The sequence below is a fragment of the Alosa pseudoharengus genome, unplaced genomic scaffold (assembly GCF_046254945.1).
Source record: "Alosa pseudoharengus isolate Yale_2024_CS ecotype anadromous, Long Island Sound unplaced genomic scaffold, YU_APseudo_1.1 YU_APseudo_1.1_scf_1, whole genome shotgun sequence".
NCBI lineage: Eukaryota > Metazoa > Chordata > Actinopteri > Clupeiformes > Clupeidae > Alosa > Alosa pseudoharengus.
The window spans coordinates 55,517,654-55,533,086 of record NW_027468564.1 but is presented as its reverse complement, the minus strand read 5'-3'; the positions used below and the strand labels follow the sequence as shown (position 1 = coordinate 55,533,086).

At 43.9% G+C, this 15,433-nt stretch overlaps 3 protein-coding genes across 4 annotated transcripts; 2 read left to right on the top strand and 1 right to left on the bottom strand.

Moving 5' to 3' along the window:
• The first annotated feature begins 5 nt into the window (after positions 1 to 5).
• Positions 6 to 8,688, top strand: atad5b (ATPase family AAA domain containing 5b). Its single transcript, XM_076281115.1, has 16 exons — positions 6 to 1,296; positions 1,397 to 1,545; positions 1,656 to 1,806; positions 2,111 to 2,449; positions 2,540 to 2,636; positions 2,730 to 2,809; positions 2,952 to 3,097; positions 3,265 to 3,436; positions 3,778 to 3,951; positions 4,063 to 4,199; positions 4,338 to 4,431; positions 4,543 to 4,607; positions 4,763 to 5,074; positions 6,669 to 7,477; positions 7,654 to 7,911; positions 8,610 to 8,688. Exons 1-16 carry the CDS (start codon positions 615 to 617, stop codon positions 8,686 to 8,688), a joined length of 3,744 nt encoding a protein of 1,247 aa, XP_076137230.1. The 5' UTR covers positions 6 to 614.
• Positions 8,689 to 8,817: 129 nt separating this feature from the next.
• tefm (transcription elongation factor, mitochondrial) lies at positions 8,818 to 10,798 on the bottom strand. 2 transcript variants are annotated; one of them, XM_076293744.1, is made up of 4 exons: positions 10,677 to 10,798; positions 9,962 to 10,434; positions 9,727 to 9,876; positions 8,818 to 9,627 (listed from the first exon to the last, which is right to left on the bottom strand). In XM_076293744.1, exons 1-4 carry the CDS (start codon positions 10,717 to 10,719, stop codon positions 9,202 to 9,204), a joined length of 1,092 nt encoding a protein of 363 aa, XP_076149859.1. In that variant the 5' UTR covers positions 10,720 to 10,798; the 3' UTR covers positions 8,818 to 9,201. The 2 variants fall into 2 exon arrangements, with proteins under 2 accessions (XP_076149859.1, XP_076149867.1); XM_076293752.1 differs by having other exon boundaries at positions 9,962 to 10,431.
• A 240-nt stretch (positions 10,799 to 11,038) lies between these two features.
• LOC143133831 (arf-GAP with dual PH domain-containing protein 2-like) lies at positions 11,039 to 15,351 on the top strand. Its single transcript, XM_076293732.1, has 11 exons — positions 11,039 to 11,322; positions 11,518 to 11,648; positions 11,763 to 11,854; positions 12,559 to 12,647; positions 12,734 to 12,846; positions 13,072 to 13,221; positions 13,388 to 13,471; positions 13,700 to 13,762; positions 13,964 to 14,041; positions 14,216 to 14,441; positions 14,870 to 15,351. Exons 1-11 carry the CDS (start codon positions 11,235 to 11,237, stop codon positions 14,899 to 14,901), a joined length of 1,146 nt encoding a protein of 381 aa, XP_076149847.1. The 5' UTR covers positions 11,039 to 11,234; the 3' UTR covers positions 14,902 to 15,351.
• Positions 15,352 to 15,433: the final 82 nt, after the last annotated feature.

The following is a 15,433-nucleotide window of genomic DNA, read 5'->3' as shown; positions in this document are numbered from 1 at the left end:
TGACTTGGCGGGATTGCAAAGTGAGACGGTTCTCAGTAGCCTAGTAGTCCTAGATAAAAACCCAAATATTGTGTATAGGAAATCTTTGCAGAAATTGTCGCTGTCAACGTCTGAACAGTGTTTATGTCTGTTATCTACTGGAATGCCTGTTAATCTGTTGTGAAACTGCGACTAGTAACACCCAGAGCGGTAGATATGGCTCTGGTAACACCTGTTTATCAGTCAGAAATTGCTGACCAGCAAACTGCAATCAACCACAGGATAATGTTTCCTAGCAACAGTAAGGATGCAAACTAATTCATTGTCAGCGAGGAAACAGCTGGTATTTGTCTTTTATTGTTTTTACCAATTCACCGAGTCGTCTTGTGGCCCGCCGTTACAGTTTTATGTAATTCTATTCAGCGATATAAGAGCCTGAGAACTGGCGAAACTAGGCTGCGTTTCCCCCCTTGATTCTGAACACAGCATTTGTTGCAGTCAACAAAAGTCATGTGAGACTGATTATCGTTGCTCTTAACCATATTGCGTGTTGCCCGTGTGTGTGTGCGTGCTATCACACATCGACAAAAATATGCAATTTTCAGAAGAGCACGAATTGATCTTTGGAACAGTGAATGAAGCTCTTGCCCATGGCGTCGTCCAGAAAGAAGAAAACTCACGCTAACCCACACCAAACGGGTAGTATCACAGACTTTTTCACAACAGCAAGGAGTGAGGCTACCTCTGATGTTAAACCTCACAAGCTCAAACGACACAGAAACACAGGTGGGGTTGGCAAGTCTGTAAAGCTGCACACAACAGTCACTGTGAATACTGCTACCTCCAGGGGCTCTGGGGAAATGGTAGGCCAGCATAAGCCTTCAACAGTGGAGTGTGTGGATTTAACTTGCAGTGATGCAGACACACCTGTGACAATAGAACCATCACTCTGGTATGAGGATGAGAACCCCTGGAAATGCCACCTGCAGAGGACCTCGTCTGTGGACCTGCCAAGTCAGTCATCTTCAGGAGACCCTAAAGACAGAAAGTGCACTGAAATAAGTCATTCAAAAAAGGACAGTTCAGCAAAAAGGATGCCTTTTCTCTCACACACATTAGGATGGATGAAGACCAGTGTGAAGTCTACTCACAAGTCATGTACTCAAGACCTTTACTTACCTCAGAAGGAACTGTCTGATGAGATGCAGACACCTCTGGGAAGCCAGGAGCCAAAGAAAGACGATAAGCCAGATACTCAGGACAACGGCAGGGAGAGCACACTTCAACCTGGGGGACATGTATTACAAAAGCCACACGGTTAGATTTCACTCTTCTCTGTGTTGTGTTGGCTATTTGACTATACTGTGTGTCCTGTACATAGTGTGTGAGGATGTTTTTTTTTGTAAACATGTTACAGATAATTTGCTGTGGAGTCTCCCTTGGCCAACTTCTCCGCTGTTGAAGAACCTGAGGGGATCATTTCCTGTGTGGCCATCCAATGTCCAGTATCCCACTCAGTGGCACTCTGTCACCACCCGGTCCACTCCACCTGTGGACAGACCGAGGGTCAGTGTGAATTTCGCTTTCAAATCATTTTTTTTTTTCTGAGTGCGTTGTACGTATGAACTCCTGTGTTAAATGAAACATGCTGCTGTGGGCACCTGCTGATGTTGTAGAGGTCTGGATGGAGAGAAGACCTGTCAGAGGACGTCCTCAAGCACCTGCTGGAGGAGATCAGAGTCACCAACCCTCTGTTCCCAGTCCAAAGGTTCTTCACTCTGCTGTCAAGAAAACGTGTAGCGCATGAAAAGACCACGTCTAATCCAGGTATGCCTTGGAATGACAACTAAACATAGAACATTTAGCATGTTTTTAATCATGTATATTACTATTTGTTGTGGTCAACTCAAGTCAACTACCTTGTTATTGTGTTATTGAGTGTTATTGAGAGGAATTATTGTGTACCTGTGTACTTATGATGGAATGGTAAAGGAAACGGACCCAGCAAATGTCACCAGCAAAACATGCTATAAGATCATCTGGATGGCCCCTGTGTAGCCATTTGCTCTGCCAGTTATGCTGATCTTTTTTTCTAGATTAATGTTTCTATCAATTATCATATTTCTTTTAGAATCAGTTGAAAGCACGCGCAGTCCTGGAGTTTTGTCAGACCATTGCTTGAGAGGCAAGAGAAAATGGAGGCTTGATGGACTAAATCTAGGTATATCACCCAAACGGCGTAGGCCCAACCACAGGCCTGAGGAGAAGGGCGTCGTTGAGCCTGGCTCCCCTGCTGGACCGTCACTGACCATATCAGGCCACACTCCCAGGAGGCAGGTCTGTCGGAGCAGGTTGAGTCGGACGAGAAGGCGTAGACAGCAGCAGAAGGCAAGCCATTCTGTAACACTGAATCCACAGGAAACTTCAGGAAAATACATTGAAAATACAACTCCGCAACTTCATGATCAAGGTGAGCCAGTGTGATGGACGAATTTCGCTGTTTTGAGTCACTCATTTCGTGTGACGCACCCAGGATATTTGCCTTGTTTCTCTGTCTCAGAATGTCTACAGGAAGATGTCTTGTGGACTGAAAAATACCAACCTCAGCACTCGGCTGAAGTTGTAGGAAATTCTGCAGGAGTGAAAAAATTGCACAAGTAAGCAACTGTTTCCATGGTTACAATGCCAGTTGTGCTTTAGTATGTTAAAAGAACGTGCTAGTGTGCTGAATAGGTTTTCCTCTGCTTCAGCTGGTTAAAGAGATGGAAGCTGAGAGCAGACAAGGAAGAGCGTGAGAGGAAGGAGGAAATGCGAAGGAAGAGGAGTAAAGGTAGTTGGCTCAATTAACCTGTAATAGTGAAACACCATTTTTTTCATAGCTACTCTGTGAGTGTTCAGCTGTTCATCGCTGTATATGTTTGAAGCCAAACAGTGAATTATCGTACCCTGTGTCTGTCCAATGTTTCCTCCAGGCGTGTGGGATAGTGGAGACTTTGAGGGTGAGGTGGTTTTAGCGGACTGTGAACTGGAGCTGGGCAGCGCGCTAATCATCTCTGGCCCACACGGCATTGGCAAGACCGCAGCTGTTTACGCCTGTGCCCAGGAGTTGGGTTTCAAGGCAAGAGTGAATGTAACGATACATACTCTAGTTGTACTAGCTCAAGAATGACAACATGACAACAAGAACAATATGACGTGAAAAATTACAACAGTATGTCGTCTGTGTTTATACTCTGCTCATATTTGATTCTTGTGATGTGTGGGGTTATTATTTTGTCTGTGTAGGTGTTTGAGGTAAACGCGTCGTCTCAGCGCAGCGGGCGCCTGCTCCTCGCCCAGCTAAAGGAGGCCACCCAGTCCCATCAAGTGGGCACCCCGACCGCCTCCACCCTGAGGCCCACCTACTTCTCCTCCCGTGGCACAGCAGCCTGCTCCACGAAACCTGCAACCTCCCCACGTAAGTTTGTTAACAATGAGATGCAGTCATCTGAGGATACACGAGGTAACATTTTGAGCAGTGTTGCCGGGCAGTGTTCCTGAGGATTGTTGTTCTGGCTCTTTCCCATTGATATTGGCTCATATGTTGTTGTTTTTTCTGGAGAACTTTAATCAGGAGGCCAGATGTCATGATCGTCCAAATCAGAACACATGGTTATGTGCTCAAAACATTGCTCAAAAGATTGCTCCATGTTTCGTCACCTTAAGTCATGTTCCTCTATATTGTGTATACTTCTAGTCCTGCAAAGCCTGCAATTCTGACACTGCTTAATGTATCATGGACTATCTTTTCAATTGCAGGGAAGACAAACTCATCCAGGAAGGTGATGACGTCAACTCGAAGACTTCCATCAACTCTGCGGAAAAGTTCCCTCAAGAGAGGCCCCTCCACCTCTGTGAACCTGACACATTTCTTCCACAAAAGGAATAAGCCTGAGAACACAATTCATCGCTGTCCAAAACATATACAGCATGGTAGCTACCAAGAAAAATAACCCTCCCAATTTTAAGATAAAGATAGACCATGTAATTTCCTACACAGGAATGGTTATATATGCAATGATTACATGCATGTCTGCTCAACAGGTGACCACACTGTGGAGCCAGACAATGAGAAGAGAGAAGAGGAAGGCCTTCCAACCATCATCATAGATCAAGAACATAACCACTCCATCACTAGAACTGGCAAATCAGCACTAATGTCTCTCATTTTGTTTGAGGAGGTAAAGACATTAACATTTGGATAATTTACCAGAACTGTAATGTAAGACCCTATTTTATTTAGTTTGACTGTTAAGACCGATTTGAACGGCATCTCCAGTCTGACCATAACCAATAGATAAAAATAATTTTCTTGGAAGGTTGACGTCATCTTCAGTGATGATGTGGGGTTTCTCTCAGCAATTAAGACTTTCATGTCCACAACCAAAAGGCCTGTAGTCCTGACGACCACTGGTAAGCCCTGTCTTTCATTTTCCATCTTGGTTGTAGTTTGTCAAATATTATGACTGTACGTCATGTAATGAGACTTAATATTGTGATGCCATTGTTCATCATCACCCAAAGATCCTTTGTTTGGTGGAACATTTGATTGCCGCTTGGAAGAGCTACACTTTAGGAAGCCCCCAGTGGTAAGGCCAAAAGACCATCCCAAACATTTAACATCTTTGCATTGCGAGACTTGAAAGCCTCTTTGTGAAGTTGAGCTTCAATACAATCATTAGATAAAATGCTAAAATAGAAACATTTTGACATGCCTATGTCCCTTAATTCTGTTTGCACACAGAAGGTTCTCTGCAGCTACCTGCAGTTGGTGTGTTTGGCGGAGAGCGTGCGGACGGACCCTCGGGACGTCTCCTCTCTGTGGGCGGTGCAGAGAGGGGACATCAGGCAGTGTCTGCTCCAGGTGCAGTTCTGGGTGCGGAGCGGAGGGGGGCCTGCTGCGCCCCTGTTGCTGAACAATCCTGTGGTCCCTCGGGGTCATCCGCGAGCTCAGGAGGAATCTATCGAAGGGTCGAAGCGGACCACTGATCTGCCTGCATGTGATACTGGCTGCTCAGGGACTCCCGAAGTACACGAGCTAGCAAGGATGTTCAAAGTAAGCTTTGTGAGCAAGCAGCAGCACCCCTACCACATTTAGGTCTTAAGTCCTCATGGGGACCCAGGGTCAGTTCCGACCTGCGGTCATTTCCTGATCTAATCCTATCTCTCTCTCCCACTCACTTCCTGTCAAAAAGTGTGGTTTCTGAGCTAACTTTACCAAAGTCCTTTTAGGCAAGTCCCTCTACTTCAGTGGTTCTCAAACTTTTTCTTTCATTCCCCACTTTGTCCCTCATCGCTCTAAGAGAGTGGTAGGTCAAGCTTAAAATTTACACATTTATTGAAATAATGACAAGTTCTAAATATATCCTCTTCAACAGAGTTAAAATCAGCTGGTGCTGCAGATATAATAATAAATAAATACACACATTCTGTTTTCCAGCAACATATTAGGAAGCATAGGCCATTTTACAGCATTGTACAATGTACAATATATTCAATGAAATACCAACATGCTGCATTAAATGGATCTATAATCCAGTCATACTGAGCACTGCTGGTTGGGAAATATGTTTGAAATAAACTTTGCAGGGATGATGTAGGACTACTGTTTAATACATGGGATCACAAGAGTGCCTCCCAATCAGACGTTTCAGCGATTTCGCTCAGAAATCTCAAAGGCATAATACTGTCGCGATCGAGGCGCCTGTCCCATACTCAAGTTTTTTTGGTGAATGCCGTAATCTTATTTGCTAGGTGAGGTAGGTACTTGTCTTTGCCTTGTAACTGGACATTTAACTCAAATGTATCGCTAAGATATATCAAATATATCGCTGAGATAGGCCAGCTTCGTCAAGAAATGTTCATTAGTGAACGTGCTTGCCGATTCAAACATGCGCTCTTCCTCCAAGAAGAGGCGACTCGGAGCTCAAACACGCGCGACAGCACTTTACGTCGGGAAAGCCACCTTGCCTCGCTGTGAAACAGTACAGCCTTTTGGTCAGCTACCATCTTTTTGCAAAGTGCGTAGAATAGACGCGCTTTTAGGGGCCGCCACTCTCACAACAACGTTCAAAATCTCATGTAGGTCGGGACTAACTAAGCTGCCTTGACACGAACGCTTCCCTGTGAATAACACAGTGCGTTCATTGCGCATCGGGTGCTACCTAGGCCCAGGCTACAGATAAAAAAATAAAAAAATAAAAAATTCACGTCAGTTCGCGCCCCACCTGGCATGTCTCCGCGACCCTGTAGTGGGTCGCGACCCACAGTTTGAGAAACTGCTCTACTTGGTGGCCATATTGCAATGCTTTTTGGGCACTTATCAGGCATTGCGTGCGCAATGCTTCACAAATCACGACACACCAACTTCACTCCACACATGATTGGCACAATGTATTCACATGTCAACTTTTGGGGCGGAATATGTGTAGATGACTGCCATGAACTAACCCCATACATTTCTATAGGATATTCTTTGAGTGCTGTGTCTCATTAGAAAGTCTCTGACTTTACTATGTAATTGGGTAGATTTGACAAAATGTTTACCATTAATCAGGGAAGGTCAAGCTTTTGTATGCATTCCTTTTTTGTTCGTCACATTTTACATCCCACTGTTTTGTCCAGATGTCTTCATTTTATGATAAAGCTAGGTTCATACCTGGACTACATCTGAGGAGAAGAGATGTTCAGAGATCCTGTCAGAGAGCCAGCAGAGAGGAATAGATCTACTTTACTTGAACATGGAGGCCCTCCTGCCTCTGCCAAGCCCTGCCTCACATAACCCTGGAGACTTCATGGAGAATGTTCCAAACTCTGGCCTACTTGGACACATTACAGCTAAAGAACTTCCAGAAGCTTCTGTAACTGTAGATACACCCTGGGGAGGGAGGCTGTCCTCCAAGCCAAGGAAAAGGCGCTGTCTGTCTCTGAAAGGAATGCAGAGGTCTAGACCTAACTCTCCAGAGAAGACTGTCTCCTCACATCAGTCTACGATACGGAGTCACCATACGGATCAATCAGAGGCAAGGACTGAGGGTCACTCAGGGGGGAAGAAAGCCTCTTGTTTGGTGTCTCGCTGCTTGAACAGCCTCACAGGATTCCTGGACAACTTGTCCTTCCTGGATTGTTGCCTGCAGGATCACGGGCATGTGATGGAAACACGCTATTGCGCACCAGGCCTGCTGTCTGTCCGAACTAGAGCAGAGTTGAAGGATGGCTTGCTGGACGAACTGGAGGAGGAGCAGATGTGGAGGCACAGGGCCTCGGACTTCAGGGCTGCTGTGGAGGGCATGAGCTTCAGGGGGTGCTGTCTGGAGGTGGGGGCAGCCATGGCACAGGCCCAGAGGCTAGGAGAGGAGGTGGGGGCTGACCAGTGCAGGCAGATGCTGGAGCAGCTCACCTTTCGGTCATCTCCCCACAGAAATGGCCTCTCCAGCCAGCCCAGTCAGAGTGAAAAACTGTAAGTACTTAGCTCATTCCAGCGCACGCTAATACTGCATACTGGTCCGTTGTCTAATTTAAAGGGGCATTTTTTTTATCCAGTGCCTTCTACAAACAAATGATACAAGACACAGGAATCCAAATAACTGATTCACAATTCAAATACATGTACATGTATTCAAACGTGTCTGCTTAATTAATAAATGTAAATGTATTGTTTTGTAAATCAGTCATTTGGATTTTTGTGTCTTGTAGTGTTTGTGTGTCCAGCGTCTTATTAAAACTGTTCCGCAGCGTTGCTGAAAGGCGAGCTGATCTTATAAAGACGGTACTCTCCAGCAAAACATTCAGCATGTTGGGAAGCAGCCCAGCCATTTATACCGACTACATGCCCTGTCTGCGCACCATCTGCAGGTCAGAGAGTAACCAGGACAAGGACAAGACTAAACACAGGTGAGAGAGGTTGATGAGTATCTGCTTATTAAAGCTTTTTTAGTATGAGTTGAAGTTCCCTTTCGGTTATTGATAGTAAAGGAGTGAATGCATGGGAGGTGAAGTGATAAAGACCCATGATGACAAACTGTTTGCAGATATGCCCATTTGTACCATTCATACCATTTTGACATACATATTTATTTTCCTTGGTGAAAGTAAAACCTGCTTAGTTCGAGGATCATTCCAGTACTTGAACTAGTTGGGTAGTAGTCTAGGGGAATACGCCTGGATTCAAGGGAAAATAAGGCGGGGGGGGTGTCTCTGATTTCGAACAAAGCTTTTTTCAATAGCCAATCGCTGAGAGGTGGCAGACCTTGTGAGTATGCACATGTACTGGGTGTTTCATGAAAATACCACCGACAACTAACTAACTACCAAAACGATTGTTTCTTCAAAACTCGACTCTAAACATGATTCAATTACGTTTGTAACTGCAGCCATTTTGCACTGGTTTCAGTAGGAACTTTTGCCCATGAACACAATGGAAGTGAGATCAGTGGGCGTCTCTGAAAGTAGCTGTTTTCCGGTTGTGAAGGTTTTGGCTCAGAAGTTCGTTCAGCATGATGCAAGCTTCTGGGTACTCAGATTAGTTGGGTAGTTAATGTGCCTGTGTCCCCAGATTTAATGAGAAGTCGTGCGGTGTTTGTTATTTACAGATTCCCACACTATCTGAAAAGCATCCACACTGGACTCTCTCAGGGCACCTTGCAGCTGCTCTCCGCTGACTTCCCATGAGACTGCTCAGGAAACGATGCACTCCCCAGAGGAAATAAGAGGATGTATATCATGTACTGTATGTAAAGAAAATATGTATTGTATAGTGGAAAATATTTTTGAGTGTTATATTTTTGCCAGTCCACAGTGTCATTTTTCAATAAATTAAACTTTATTTTTCTAGAGGTGAGTTCCTGTGACTCCACAATCTTAGGAGGCTATTGCAAGGTTTGTGGTTACTCATCTGTTCCAAACATTAAGCCACGCTGCATGTTAGCTCAGCAAACTCGGAAGTCAGAGTCAGAGAAGTCATGTTTGAGACCACAGGAAACATAACATTTCAGAAGAGAGCACATTGATGTGTCAAGAGGATTGATCCAGTCCTGGCTCATACAGTTGAAGTACACTGAGAACCTGTTTCAGATGTTCAGAGGTAAATACATTGGTGGCAGTCATCAGGGGAGAGGAAATGCCAGCTTAGTGCTGACTCATGGGACAGTGACATAACCCAAAGGTCAAAGATACCTAAGCAGTCTATTCCCCAAGGAGCTCATAGAAGGCCACTGCCTGCAGCAGGGCATCGGACAGTTCTTCCCCGCGGTTGCGGCTGCCCATCTGGAACGCGTTTCGATACTTCACCAGCAGGTCGTGGGGGAAAGTGACACGAGGGGACTTCTTGGTCACGGACTCGGTCATCATCTGACGCACCACCTGCGCGCCGCTGGTTCGCGACTCGCCCACTATCAGGCCGAAGTGACGGCCAACGGCCACACGCATCATGTTTAGAACTCTGGGCGAGTCGCTGGCTTCCTGCCGTTGCGTCAGCAGGGCAAACAGCATGGCCTCCACGGTGCGGAGGTGCGCCATGACTGGAAATAGCGTTGTGTTCTGCATGGAGATCCCTGGCTTCTCAACAATGAAGAAGTCCGCATCAGGGATGTGTGATACAACAGAGGAAATCTGGAAAAAAAAATATTATACATCATGCATGCACGTCAAGACACAGTTCACAGCCATGTGTTTGACGTGACACTATGGAAAAAAAGCTATGAGGCTTACTTCTTCTAAGTAGGCTGATGCCATGTATGTCCCCTTCATGAAGCTACTGCATTCGTGCTGTTGCCAATCGAGCACCGTCAAGGCACGGTCCATGTGAGCCCATGCCACTTTGTTGGTGCCACATATGACGGACACGATCGTGTTAGCCTCCTGAAACAATGAAGCGAAACTTCCATTATTGTAAATAAATATGATATAATGATAGCGCATGGTATGGACACACAACTGGCATTACCTCTAGGTGCCCTCGATCGATCTCTGGTCTGATGAATTTGGCGAGTTGTATCTTTGCTTTCCTTTTCTCCTTCTTCTCAGGCGGGTTAAGTATGGAGTTGAAAACAATCACAGCACTCTTGTGCTTCACTAAAGGTACGTTTATGACACTTTCGAGGTTTTTGAAGGGCCCATGTCGACTTCTATATTCCACTATATTTACAGATTTGCGTCCTCTCAAAAGTTTTATGCTAGCAAGTTCCGATTCCGTTGCATTATTTAGAAGCTGCAGGATGGCAGCTCTCTGTTCCGGTGTATAAAATGCATCCAACGATTGCTTGTCATCGCTGCATAATTCCGAGGAGAGGGAACCATTCAAAGCGTCGAACCCAGCAACTGTGATGCGGCTTCGCCAGCAACATGTGCATTGGAGGTATCTAGGTGAGACCGCAGGGAGTGAACCCGTTGTACGACAAAGTAATCCATAATGACCTGCTGAGACATTATAGACAAATATCAGTGCCAGTGCCTCAGCTTATACTCGTCTTTTACTGTAAGCAGATGTTTGTTGATTAACTTCACCATGCCCTAGCTAAACCATGCTAACTGTTAGCTACTACAATGATACCGGCAAGGTTATCTAGCATGGATGTAACAGACTTACAGACTATAATTTGTCTTCTTTAAAAGATACAGTGCACACCATTCTTCGGAGAATTGTATGTTATGTTGGATACCTGTTAAGACTGCAGAGGAGAGAAGACGTCTAACGATCCACATTGCCTTTTCATTGCATGACAGTTGTGTCAAGACAAGTTGTGCTTGTAATGTCCGCCTTGATTATTTTTCCGTGTGAAACACTGGGACAGGAATAAACGGTCCTATCGTACTGGCCCTGAAGAAAAACAGTTGTATTGCATCTAGCTGCAGTTGCCAGATTATGTGCACAGTGCATGTGTCATGATGTCTGATGTTTCACTTCTTCAGCTCGTTGAGATAATTTTAGTAGTTCATGTTTACTTGTGTGTATGAAGTTTTCACTTCCTCAGCTCAAGGGCAGGGCAAGAGAAGTTCCAACAATACTCTCCTGTGCAATATAGGGGAAACTTGCACTTCACTTCTGCCCCTCACAGTGGGTTACGAAAAAACAGTTTAGATGAAAAGATTAACATTAGATGATTCTTCAATGCAGAAAGGATATCTTGGATGTTGTCTGAAGATGGGGTGTTTCTGATTGGAAAGAGAGGGAGACGAACAGGATGGAAAATAAATAAGATGGCATCTTCTCTGCACCCATGGGTACTTGGGACAGAAACAAGATTATTCTTTTAGAGATGGTGAAACAGTCCAATAACAGTTTTTGTGCTGATTGTGGGGCACCTGGTGAGTGTTGACCATTTCACTCTTACATCAAGGACTGCTGTATTTAATCATCTCTGTCCTGTTTTACTGAATTGTCAATTTAATGTAAACATTTGGAGGAAGATCACCAGAGATGTATGGATGAGATAAGTGTTATCCTGGGGATCCTAATGGTTGTTTCATTATTTGTGTCTTGGTGATGGTGGTGCTCTTCAGAACCAGATTGGGCCTCCTACAAACTGGGTGTGTTTGTGTGCATGAGCTGCTCAGGCACGCACAGAGACTTGCCAAACATCAGCCGCATCAAGTCCATACGTTTGGACAACTGGGAAGATGACTTGGTTGAGGTACTGTGGGCCCACTAGACTTGTGTGATCTCAACCAATCATACTTGATTCATATGTTGTCAATGATGAGCGCTTCAAATGTAACTTCTGCATGGGTCTGTTGTTTATTACCAGTTTATGAGGCGCCATGGCAATTCAACTGTCAAAGCCCATTATGAGAAGTTTGTTCCAGCTTTTTACTACAGGCCAAAACAACATGACTGTGTGTGAGTTTTGTTTTACTTGCTATAATGAGGAAGTGTAATGACCCCTCAACAGAGGCCATTCACAAGGGGGATTTTCTGCAGAAGTACACACACCTTTTTGTACAGTTAATGGTAGGATAAGCGATGCTAAGCAATTTCTAACACATAACACTTTTTGTTTCTCCTCACGATCCATTCCCTCTCCATTCTCTGGGAGCACTGTAAAAAGAACAGTCTTCTGCAGCCTGTCCACCAAACAATAACAAAACGCATCCCTTACCCAACCTTTGATTGTCATAGCAAGCTCAAAGCATGCATACACCACCGGTCACAAGTTTTGAAACTCCTACGCTTTCTTGGTTCCCTCTTTTTCTACTTTTACATTGTATAATAAATATAAAACATGTTATTTGTTTACACTTTTTTGTTTACTGCATAATCCCATTTGTGTTAATTCATAGTTTTGAGTTTGCAGTTTTTGTAGCGATAGTAAAAAAAAAAGACCCATAAAAGAGCTTTTAAAACTTCTGACCGATAGTGTCAATTATCCCAATAAATTCTCCTTAAACAGGTGGAAATAATCAAATAATGCAATTAGAGCATAAATGCATTCACTTCTAACTGATTTACTTCTAACTTTTATCATTATTAACTCTTATTATTAATAATAATTATTATTATTATGAATACAATACATTTGAATAAATATGTTCTTTTCCTTCAAGAGTCCTCAGAGAGCAGTGGATTCGAGCAAAATATGAGCGGCGTGAGTTCACAGGAGAACATATGCACCTCCAAAAGATTTACAGTTCAGGTGAATAGACCCGCTCACAGCCAGTAGTGACATGAACGTCTTGTGATGACAAACCATTCTCATACTAAAGTATTAACCTCAAACAGGTTGCTATGAAGGGACCTTGTGGAAGAAAGGCAAAGCTAATAAGCAGTTCTTGAAAAGGAGATTTGTCCTTTCTGAGAAAGAACTCACACTTGTGTACTTCAACAAAGACGATGTAAGTACTTTATTTGGGAAGTTATCCAAACTTCTTTAAAAATGGATGAAAGTAGTTGCTGGTAGAAGGGTCAAGGATGACACAAACCCTATTGCTAATACGCTAATACACTCTTTTGTGTTTATTTTTGTCTGGTTTCATAATACTCAGCTTTTTTAAAGCTAATACTCCTCCCTTTGATCATGGTAATATTCCTTCATCTTTCTCGACTTCTGGCTTACTCAGCTGTCCAGAGGGCCCAAAGCAGTCATCCCAGTGAGAGATCTGAATGCATCTTTCCAGCCAGAGAAGATAGGCCACCACCATGGCCTACAGATCTCCTATGTAAAAGAGGACCACACTAGAAACCTCTTTGTCTACCACGAGAGTGGCCAGGTGGGAATAATCCACATCTCTTGTCTAATGTTGTGTAATACCTGTTCACTCACAACAATTTGCATAGTTGGACTATAGGGTTGAAGTGAATGTTGCATGCTTTTGCTAGTTTATGGGAATGGTGTTGGTTGTATGGATCATTCAGCTCAATATCTCTGCCTTTCAGGTGATTGTGAACTGGTTCAATGCGATCCGGGCAGCCCGCTATGCATACCTGAAGATGGCCCTCTCCCCACCCAATGACAGTGAGGTACTGACAGCACTCCTGATTTATTCATAAATATCCAAATGTATTCATAAACATATCAATAAATGTTAAATAAGACTTTTTGATAAACATGTACTTGTGACAACAGTCATGTCTTACAGTAGGCTATATATCACATGGCAATATGGCAATAGCTTTCATAAATTATTAGTCATTCAGTTATTGTCTATTTTTTTGCTTCATTTATTTGTTTTGTTTTTCTTTGAGAAGCTTCTACCATTACTAACCAGAAGCAGTATCAAAGAGGGCTACATGGAAAAGACTGGGCCAAAGGTTGGTGCCACTCACATATGTGTGCAATGCGGCATATCCAATATGCATTTACTCCAATTATTTGTTCATTAAATTTATGATATATGCAATTTATCTGTGAATTTGGATTCATATATTTTTTGAGATACCATTGTATATTTCTGAGAGACAAATGATAATATCAGAAATGATGTCAACACTTTTTACTTTCTCTTGGACAAGCAAAGGGAACCTTTCAAGAGAAGATGGTTCATTCTTTGTTCTGTGGACAGGAGGCTGCTCTACTTTAAAACACCAATGGTAAGTTTGGATTTTTCTAAACATTATCTTGAACAAAAGGGAAAAAAAGAAGGCATATGTAGGCACTGTATATGCAGTCGCTACCTCTTCTCTTCTTTCCAAAAGAGGGAAATAAGTAAGTTAGTTAGTAATGTGCTGAAGGGCATTTCATCAGATGCCTTGCTTCTGTTAAAGGATGCCTTGGAGTTGGGTGCTGTGTTTATCGGCCCTGAAGCCCATGGCTACTCGGTGAGAGAGAGCGTGCCCAAACGCGCCCGATGCAAGTGGAGGTGTGGGATCGTGGTGGAGACGCCGAACAGGCAGTTTGTGTTCATGTGTGACCGGGAGCAGGAGCAGAGGGAGTGGATCGGGGCCTTCAGAGAGGTCATGGCTCTGCCCATGCTCCCTCAGCACTATGCCCGTAAGAGCCACGACCACACCGCACCACAACCACAACCATACCACGACCGCACCACGACCACACCGCACCACAACCTCAACCGCACCACAACCATAACACGACCACACCGCACCACAACCATACCACGACCACACCGCACCACGACCACACCGCACCACGACCATACCACACCACAACCACACCGCACCACAATCACACTGAACCACGACCACACCACACCACAACCACACCACAATCACACCACACATCCCACCACACCACACATACTTAAACAGTGATCACATGCTTTATCAGTACCAACTATACAGGACTTTAAATACACCCGAGGCAGCCAGTTGTCACTCGGCCAATAACACGGTAGATTACTGATAATATGGTGATGTAAAGGATGCATCGGTTATCATCTTTCTTTCTTTTTCTCATTTCAGTGGAAGCAGACATGAGCCGCAGGAAATCATGAAGAGAGGAGGAGGGCAAACGAGAAGATTGTTTATCTCTGCTATTGTATTTGCCTTTTAAAGACGGCCCTTAGAGACTTTTAAAGATCTGTGAATGTGCATACAATTTATGTGTTGGTACATTGTAGGCCTATCATATGGGGTTTAAGTCCTCAAATGCATTTTTGTTTGTTTTACATTAATCGAGCCAGAACCCGCTATTTCATCATTAGACTGTACCTGGAGAAGATGACCTGCCAGATGACCTGCCATTTCCTTGCCAGTCATATAGCTGACTCTGATTATATAATTTGGAAAACATAACAAGTTACAAATCAGACACTTTCTGCAGTTTGATTGTGCTTTCCTATGATTGTTCCTGGTCATTAATCAAATTAGATATTATGGCCGTTTTTATGAAAGTTGGGCTTATGGAATTTGTTTTTGACATGAAATAAAAGAGTCTAAATGAATAGATCTTGATCAGAGAATTAGGCTAGGCTACGCATTATCCGCAATCCGTGCTACTTGTCCCACTCTTTTACTCGTCCGTAG

What these genes read in the sequence shown, in the direction of transcription:
- atad5b (XM_076281115.1), top strand. Translation starts at nt 615, where the DNA reads ATGAAGCTCTTGCCCATGGCGTCGTCCAGAAAGAAGAAAACTCACGCT. An exon ending in CTCTCATTTTGTTTGAGGAG is followed by an intron (nt 4,200 to 4,337) that starts GTAAAGACATTA and finishes TTTTCTTGGAAG; the next exon opens with GTTGACGTCATCTTCAGTGA. An exon ending in AGCTAGCAAGGATGTTCAAA is followed by an intron (nt 5,075 to 6,668) that starts GTAAGCTTTGTG and finishes TGATAAAGCTAG; the next exon opens with GTTCATACCTGGACTACATC.
- LOC143133831 (XM_076293732.1), top strand. Translation starts at nt 11,235, where the DNA reads ATGGGTACTTGGGACAGAAACAAGATTATTCTTTTAGAGATGGTGAAA. An exon ending in GGGAAGATGACTTGGTTGAG is followed by an intron (nt 11,649 to 11,762) that starts GTACTGTGGGCC and finishes GTTTATTACCAG; the next exon opens with TTTATGAGGCGCCATGGCAA. An exon ending in TCTACCACGAGAGTGGCCAG is followed by an intron (nt 13,222 to 13,387) that starts GTGGGAATAATC and finishes TCTGCCTTTCAG; the next exon opens with GTGATTGTGAACTGGTTCAA.
- tefm (XM_076293744.1), bottom strand. Translation starts at nt 10,719, where the DNA reads ATGTGGATCGTTAGACGTCTTCTCTCCTCTGCAGTCTTAACAG. An exon ending in CTCCTCTGCAGTCTTAACAG is followed by an intron (nt 10,435 to 10,676) that starts GTATCCAACATA and finishes ATAATGTCTCAG; the next exon opens with CAGGTCATTATGGATTACTT. An exon ending in CATCAGCCTACTTAGAAGAA is followed by an intron (nt 9,628 to 9,726) that starts GTAAGCCTCATA and finishes TTTTTTTTCCAG; the next exon opens with ATTTCCTCTGTTGTATCACA.